Consider the following 9,412-nt stretch of genomic DNA (forward strand, 5'->3'; position numbering starts at 1 on the left):
TCATCATCGGGAATATGTATGTAATACGAGAAGAATGGGTTGGTTACTTTGGTCAAAAGCTTTGTTATAATTAAGTCATACTTATACAGTCGTTTTTAAAAAAAAAAAAATCTCTCAGATAATTACTGAGTGAAAAGAGGTGAAATAAAGGATTAAGGACTCCTTTTAGGGCGTGTCTTACTCTTACCTCCTTTCATGTGGTACGGTTGCGGTTAGTGGGGTACAGAGAACGGGCCACATGCCCTGAGCTCAAGGGCGAACCCTGGCGGCTGAATGGAGAAAATCCTTGCAACATAAGGGAGGTGTTGCTGACCCCATAAACCTTAAAGTCCACATGAAATCAAAATTGACGTTTTTGGCTTTTAGTATGAATATGTTAGTCTTACTTTTATAAGTTAGTGCTCCAAAACAATGGCAAAATGCTCATTTAGAAGATAAGCATACAACACGTAGGCTCTGTATTTATTTTCTACAGACTGTATTTATGTTTTATATTTGATTATTCAATGCACACATGCATTTAAATAATAATGATATTATAAAATAATTTATACTATTTATTAGCCTTCATTACGGTATAAAGCGAAAAGTCACTTTACAATTTACAACAAATTCTGATATGTTTATAATAATAATAATGTATAATAGTGTTTAAATAGCCTACTGAGAGGAAACAACTGTTTTATTTAGAAGGGTTTTTTATTTTATTTGGATCAACTCCTTAAAACATATTTTGCCTGTGATAACGTGATAAACATAATAATGGAGGGGAGGATTCCTGCCGCTAGTTGCGTTGCAAAGCACCTTGGAAAGACCCATAGACAGTAGGAAAGACCTGCCTAGCAGGAGTAGACATTGCGCTATTTTAAGGGCTCTTGTCACCGCTTGTCACTCCTCCTATTCAACGCGCTGCCGGGCTGGGCTCTGACTCTCACTCACTCGATCGACACAAATAAACACAAGTAAAACGCCTTGAAACCGGGTTGATTTGAAAAGTTTCATAGTCCGTCTGTGTTTTGACAAACGTTTGGAAGTTACCGAGCATAAATATTTTGGTGTTTTCGAGCCGTCAGAAACACGGACACGCGACGCTTGTGAAACTTTTGCGTGCGCACAACGACACTGGAAGACGAAATGGGGGAGAATGAAGTACAGATGGAGAATACAGAGCAAATGCAGGAGTCTCACGCTTCAAGCTCGGACAAAATCGACTTATCATTAGGTTAGTAATTGCGAGGCATTGTGATTTGGATGAGTTGGCAGCAGGATCCGTCGGTTTCACTTCTGTGTGGACGTGTAGTACAGGAACAGTCAGCTGTCACATACATTCAACAACTGTCAAACCAACGTGCTCGTGCTTAAATCATTTGCCTTGACTTCAGCATTATAATAAATGACTTTAATGATACGTGAAGGACTAAAAAGAAGTAACATTTAAAGTAGGCTGTAAGTAAAATAAAACTTTCATCCAGCCACAGTAAATGACTAGTAGCAACGACAGTACCAGTCAGTCAACCATTTTAATACAGACCCTTATTGTTTACTCAACAAACCTGAAGAGCTGATCCTTTTAAATCTTTTGGTTAGGTAAAATCAGCGTCCTTGAGTAGACTATTTTCTATTCAAGGGCTCTAGGTAAAACCAAATTCAGTTCTCAATTTGTAATACACTGATACCGAGGCAAAATATCTGCAAAACACCAAGACACCTAATAGTGTATTATCATTAGTAGAAAGTAGTTGCTGTACTGTTAGAAGATTTATCCTTCATATCTGCCATAGCGAAATTCACCCACTCATGAGATAAACAAGTAAATAAAAACATAAGGTGCCTATATATTGCATGCTGCATTTAGCTAATTCTTTTCCTATTTAGCTCAGACAAGAATTATATCCTAATTGTATCTAATCATTCATCTTTAAGTTGAATATGTTTGCTTTTTTAGTAAACCAGAGGCTAAACACTTTGTTCCTTTTGTTTTCACAGATGACATTATAAGGCTGAATAAGAAAGAGCAGAAGGCGAACAGAGCTAAAAGTAAACGTGCTTCTAACAGGAACAACGTCTTGAGGAAACTCAACCAGGTTCCACAGCAGCAGCAGAGGGGACTCAGGCGAGGAGAGCAGCAGTACCAAGGCAAGCATTTGATACTTGACTGTCTTACACTTCAATTAGTGACAGCTGACACATTTGGACAATTGGCATATGACTTCTGCCTGGCCAGATCTGTAAAAAAAATGCTTCAAATGAACTGTATAAACGCTTGTTTAAAAGGTTTCTAATAGAGGTTTGTCCCACAGGTCCTGGCGGGTTGAGAGGTTTGAGGAGACAAAGGGGAGCCGGGAGGGGAATGGTGTCGAGAGGGGGTTCACTAAACAGAGCCGCTGCCGCTACCACGGTATGAACGGTTTCTATGGCTAAAATAGAGTTAAGTAATTGAATAACCAGTGGTTGAATAAGATTTATTTCAAAGATTATTACTGCGATTACTCTCTCTGTGCCGTAGACCGATGGACAGTTTGATCAGACCACATTCACATCGAGGGGGACATTCAGAGGACGAGGAAGAGGTAGAGGAAGAGGAGGCAGACTGAGCAGGTTCTACACTCTCTTCTCTGTTTCAACTTTATCATCTTAAAGGCACAATATGTAAGATTTTTGGATTAAAATATCCAAAAACCACTAGAACAGTATTATATATTTTGTTGACTTGAGTACTTACATTATCCCAAATGTTTCCAACAATGTTTAAATCCAGAGAATTCAGCTATTTTAACTAGTGTAATGGCCTGTGTCATTGTGTAGCCTGTCTATGACGTTATAGCCACGTTAACCTCAATTTCCGGTTTTACTTTCATAGAAAACGCAAGAACACCAAAGAAGCTTTAATATATTACTATTAATATGTTTTTTTATTAGACAGGAGAGCAACTGTTTGGATAGGGTACCTTTATCGACAGAAAACAAATCATTTGTTATATAGCTCAACACGGTTAGGCTTATTGTTTGAATCTCTTGTTTTCTTGATTTACCTCAAGTAACATGTTTGTACCCAAAAAGTAAATCAGACAACATTATTTTGTCAAGTGCATGGCTAGCATAATCAGAAATAGCTTTATTTGTAGTTACAGGAATACAGCATTTTATCTACCACACAATGTTTTAAAATGAATTGCATGCCATTTAGCAACTCAAGTCATCCAGCTTCTATTAATATGATATTCTATTATCGATCTAGCTTACTGCAGTGTATCATAGCTGCCACCGAACGAACACACAGAGTAACATTATAACATAACTTTCAACTCACTCAAATGTATTTTTAGTATGATTGTTTTGACTAAGTAAAACAGCACTATGTTACCTCACAATTTTAATTTGTCATATAAAGTAACCTGTATGAGTAGTAATTCAGCACTTAAGGGTGGTTCTTTAGAATGAAATAAGATAATGTTAATTTAAGTGATCAATAATTACTGTAAGAAAGTTAAGGGAAGAAGGATACGAACATTAAAGCTGCAGTCCATAGCTTTTTTGGTTTAAAAATTATCCAAAATAAATTTTTGAGCAAGTACATAACCAGCCATTGTTCAACACTATCTGCTTGCCTTAGCTCGATTCAAAATGGTAAGCTTGTAATAATGTTTTAACTCCAGTGGTACTGGTGGATTTTCGCGGGAAATTCGAGCATGTCTTTGCGTCATTACGTCACATCTGTACACATAAAGAAGGAGTCTCGGCTAGTAGGCTATATTGCGTGTGAGGGTGATGGAGGTGGAGATTTATAGCCTTTTCTCGCAGCACTTGATATAATTAAACTTATCAATTCGATGGTGGATCCAGAAAGGTTCAAACGACAATCACCAGGAGATTCACCCACTGTAAAACGCGAAAGACTTCGGAGAAAAAAAGAGACTGCAACCGGCCCATGCGAAAACAAGGATAAATATCGGAAGGGCATTAAATGTAGTCACGCAATGCTGATGTTGTTAACATTAACAATTTGAGAACAAAGTATAATTTGCACGGTTTGACGTGATATGATAAGCGATCATTAGATTTAATCGGCGCGATTTACTGCAATGCTTTTTTCCCTTAGTTGGGCAGAACAAAATTGGATGATACTTACTTGTTCAGGCGACATTTTCCGTTGAAAATTCTTATGTTGGTCATACTTCCAAAAAGTAGAATCTGTGATTGCGAATGACAGTATCCACACCGGCGCGGTGACTGACAGCCACATTCTCCTCAAAACATTGGATTCATCCGCGCTGTGCCAAGCCGAGGCACAACGCACGTAAAGTTGATAATTCCGCGAATAACTGCAATTGCAGATTTCGAACAGAGATGGCGACAAAGAGGAAAAACTGCAGACTGCAGCTTTAAACATAACTTTAATTGTAAAATATGCATAAATAACAAAATGAAAGGAGTGGAAGTGGCCAACTACGGAATATAAGCATAATAAAAACAGCAACGTAAAATGTCCCTGGCTTGTCGGTGCCGATGACCTTGTGGGCAGCCTGCCAACATGTAGCACCGTTGCGCTTCAGGCGACCTGAGTTTGAGTCCTGGCTCGTGGACCTTTCCCGATCCCATCCCCCCTCTCTCTCCCACTTCCTGTCCACTTTATACTGTAAAAAAAAAATGTCCCGGGGCTTTCGGCCCCGCCCAGCTTCATACTATAGTAACGTTAATAAAACATTAAATACATTAGCCCACCCATGAACACCATTTCTGCCTGATTCTCGTCAGATTGCTTTGTTATTGTTTTGAATTAGCGATTTCTAGCAGTGAAACTTACATACTGTGCCTTTAAAATCTGAATCTGAATTATTTTATTTTTTTACTTCATTATCAAAAGAAAATATCAATAATAGAGTTTCATACCATAATAATAATACAGTATCATACATATTTACTAATGGACTAATCAGAACACTTCAGATGTAATACAACAGAACAATACATAGGAAATAAGCATAAAATCTGATGGGGTAATATCCAAGCTTATTAATACCAATAAAATGCAAGAATCTCAGTCTCAGTAGTAATAAATCTAAAGAATTTATTGCTAAAGTATTATATAGTGATATATAATAAGTATTTATTATTATATTCTCTTAAAATTAAACAGTGAGCAGGACAATATGAAATATGACATATGCACCTACTGAAGTTAATTGATGAGATGCTAATTGATGAGAACTAGTCCTCTGGTTTTCATTATGAGAATAGTCTTCCAATCCATAGCCCAATCTCAACTCTTGGTCTCTGTCATTAATTTGAAGCCATAACATCTGCCTAAATATATGCACTGAAAGCCAGAGATGCAGAAGAGAGAAGTAATAGAAAATATATTCCATGCAGCCTAGGTCAGTTTTGCTTCTCTGTCCTCAAAAAGAAGCTCAGATAATACAGCTGTAGCTTATCATCAACTAAAAAATTCAGACCTTGAAGAGGGTGTAGTAGAGACTTTCTATTCATCAAAGAATCCTGAAAAAAATAGCACTCTTTCCACAAAAATATTAAGCAGCACAACTGTTTTCAACATTGATAATTATACAAGATATTTTTGAGCCCCAAATCAGCATGTTAGAATGATTTCTGAATGATCATTTGACACTGAAGATTGGAGTAATGATGCTGAAAATTCAGCTTTGCCATCACAGGAATAAAATATAATTTAAATATATTCCAATAGAAAACAATTATTTCACAATATTACTGTTTTTACTGTATTTTTGATCAAATAAACACAGCCTTTGTGAGCATAAACGTCTTTTAAAAACATTAAAAAATCTTACAATTAACCTTTGATACATATTGTATCAAATATATCAGAACACTTCAGATGTAATACAACAGACAGTACATAGGAAATAAGCATAAAATCTGATGATCTGATAAACTACTGACAATAGACTCCCATTAACCCATTAAGTTATGCGTTGTGACATAAAATATTGAAATCATCTTATAAATAACATTACACTTATAGAAATAGAGCTGTAAACTTACAATAGCACAGATAGTAGTTTAATGTAATTGTTTAATAATTTGTGTCATAGTCATGTTTTTGTTGTTCTAGGGGTACAATGTCAGCAAGAGGACAAAGTGGTGGAAGACCATTTGTATTAGACAATCTAGGGGTAAGAAGGGCAATCTTTATTTAAAAAAAGAAATGCATTATACACGTCTTACACATGGAATTACCTTCCTGTTACAATGTTTTAAACCTACAGTTCTGTGCTTTGTCTTTGTTTCTTCAGTTTTCTGCCACAAAAATGACTGAGAAATTGCAAAAGTATCAGAAAATAAGAAGGTGAGTTTCTTTACGTGTGAATATGACATATTCTAAAAAGTACTCTCAATGTGTGTTAACAAATTGTCTTCCTCTCTGTGTGTCTGTCATACCCACATCCAAACACACACTGAAGTCAAAGAACAGGACCATCTGGCTCAACGCTGACAGTTTCCCTGCCAAATGCTACATCTGCACCTGTCGCTGTGTGAGTGAATGAACTTTCTCGCTGGCTTCTAATTCACTGGTTGTAAGTCCTTCTTTGTTTAGCTATTCTTTGTGCCTCTCTTGCTTTTTTCACTCCATCAGGAAGACACCTATTCAGGCTAGGAGGGGTGGGGTAGTGTTAAGGGGGAGATCTTCTAGAGGAGCCGGTTCTTCTTTACCTAAGGGGATTCCTCTGCAATTTAACTACAAAGCAACCACTAACCAGGTGAGTTTAGCCATCCGGCAAAGCCTGCACACCCGGTAAAGTAGGAGAATCAGACATTTATTACATTTTATTGGCCTTGTGTATGTAAAGACAGTAAAGTTGTATTCTTTTTCTATAAGCTTACACAATTAAATTGTTCATCAGTTTTTAGAGCCTCTGTTTTTACTTTGTTTCGCAGACTGCCGTATCCCTCAATGACCGATTCACTGACCTGAGTTTCAGTGGGCGAGGATGGGGAAGGGGCGGTGGAGGCGGAGGAAGAGGAAACACTGTTAGGGGTGGACGAGGCAGAGGAAGAGGAAACATTATAGGTGCTGGAAGAGGCAGGGGAAGAGGAAACATTATAGGTGCTGGAAGAGGCAGAGGAAGAGGAAACATTGTGGGGGGTGAAAGAGGCAGAGGAAGAGGAAGAGGAAACATTATAGGTGCTGGAAGAGGCAGAGGAAGAGGAAACATTGTGGGGGGTGGAAGAGGCAGAGGAAGAGGAGGGGTTGGTGTGACAAGAGGAGGACGAGGCTTGACAAGAGGGAGGGGAGAATCAAGAGGAGCTGGTCGAACAGTAATTCTTCAGTGATTCGAATAACAATCGTTCAATTTAATGAATAATGAATAAGTGGTATTTACTGTTAGTGATGCACCGATATTTCGGCAACCAAAATTATTTTAAAATTATTTAAATTTGAAACAGCCCAAACATAATTTTTTTTTTTTTTAAATCAGTTTTGACCAAAATAGTTTTGGAGGGCTTTGCTATCACAGGACTAAATTAAAGTTTAAAATATATTAAAAAGGAAAAAATATTTTAAATTGTAATATTACAATTTACTGTATTTTTCATTAAATAAATGCAGCCTTGGTGGGCATGAGAGAATTCTTTCAAAAACATGAAAAAATCTTACAGACCCCAAACTTTTGAACGGTAGTGTATATCATAGAGAAAAATATCAAATATATCTGAATACATCAGGTATAATCATAAAAGTATTTAATTACCAAGATTTAATTAACAAAACTTTATTTTCGATTTCAGTTTTGGTTTTCAGCTATATTAAAATTTTAATTACAGTTTTGGAAATAAACACACAAGTAGCAGAGCAGAGCAAAACTAAACACTTCATTCAAAACTTTACGATAATTTAACGAAACCCAATTTTGACAGCGTATGGCACACACATGATTCATGCAATCTGATTCTGTTTGAACCACTTACACACTGATGTGCTAAATTTGAAACACTTGTGACATTTAGATTTTTTCAGAGATATTGTTAAGGTACATGAATATATTGACCTAACACAACACCAATACTGCACTTTGAGGAAAATATTTCTCTCCACATTGTAAAATCAGTCAAAAGTCAATTTTGCACTGAAAATCAGAACATATTCTAAAATGAATATATTACATAAATAACAGAAACATTTGTGGAGACAACCACATTGGCCCGGGACATTCAAAATTGCTCTGTGGTCAATGATGTTTCTCTCTTCTTACTTTTGTCAGGTTAAACCCAGCCTAATTTATTAAGATAAATTCATGTGGGATTGGATCAGCATCAATTAACAAAAAAAGACAACATTGTGTAGTTCAATATAGGCCTACTGTAAATTTACATGTAAAAAGGTTCTGTGCAGTGCACAATACTGAGATGTACATTACTTACCTCCACATAATCATGCCGCAGGTCTTTTACCCTTTCACAATTTCTTTCAAATGGCATTAGGTAGAGTTGTTTCATTTGTATGTGATGTTTTTTAAGAATTCACCCCAGTGTTGATAGAGACCTGATGGACATTATTGAAAACTGTGTGGACAATGAGGATGTTTGTTTGATTTTCTCTGAGCCGTATTGCATTATTGGCCAAAACCATGTTTTCACGATATATCTCTTTTTCCTCTGTGAATATGGGGCCCCTTCCTTCTTCACGTTCTCGACCCTCAATTCTGTGTCGACCAATCAAAATGTCAAATGTCACAGGACAGCGCACAAATATAGAATACAGTGAATGGGTAATACAAAGTACCGATGGAGGTCATAAAGTAGGCTACATTGTACTGATTGTATTGTAGACAGTAGAGAAAAGTTGTTTTTTGAACCTGTGCTTTTGTCGAAATGTCAGATTTATTGTGAGGTTGGACTGAACTCTCTGTCCAACCTCTCTAAATGGTAATCAGTGGTTTACAACATGGTCAACCAAGGTTGCTCGTATTGCATCTGGTAAATGTAATCCTCGTCTTTTTTGTCCACATCCTCCTCCAGGTGACCAGGTCTATCTCTTCCTCTCATCCTCCCTCTTCTTCTTCCTCTTACTGCAACGTTACCTTCCATTTTTATTGAAGATAGTTAAACTCACCTTTTTATAATGCTTACCTGATGGTTGAGTTTACAATTAAGCACCTAAGTGTCTGCACATTTGACGGCCATGTTTGAACAATTGGTTCATAAGTGTGGTATTTTGGAAATTTCAAAATTGCAAAGAAGTGACATCATGTTGGATTTCTGTGTCTAATGAAGAGAAGTGTGTGTAGTAATTTGCAAAACGTGTGAGGCTTGTGCAGATCTGGGCTGAGGTTTTGCTCCTTGGCTTGAATGTAAGGTTTCACTAACCGTTATTTTTAATTTTATTGTGTAAGCAATCATAAAAAAAAAAATATATATATATATATATATATAT

The 9,412-nt window shown here is 36.7% G+C and overlaps 1 protein-coding gene across 1 annotated transcript; it reads left to right on the top strand.

Annotated features, from left to right (window-relative positions):
* The first annotated feature begins 826 nt into the window (after window positions 1-826).
* Window positions 827-9,378, top strand: LOC311083364 (uncharacterized protein). The gene is made up of 9 exons (XM_084114847.1): window positions 827-1,222; window positions 1,987-2,136; window positions 2,301-2,398; window positions 2,507-2,598; window positions 6,092-6,152; window positions 6,273-6,325; window positions 6,441-6,512; window positions 6,614-6,737; window positions 6,916-9,378. The coding sequence occupies exons 1-9, from the start codon at window positions 1,135-1,137 to the stop codon at window positions 7,309-7,311; spliced, it is 1,134 nt and encodes a 377-aa protein (XP_083970973.1). The 5' UTR covers window positions 827-1,134; the 3' UTR covers window positions 7,312-9,378.
* The last annotated feature ends 34 nt before the right edge of the window (window positions 9,379-9,412 follow it).

This window comes from Abramis brama (genome assembly GCF_963993115.1).
Source record: "Abramis brama genome assembly, chromosome: 5".
Taxonomy (NCBI): domain Eukaryota; kingdom Metazoa; phylum Chordata; class Actinopteri; order Cypriniformes; family Leuciscidae; genus Abramis; species Abramis brama.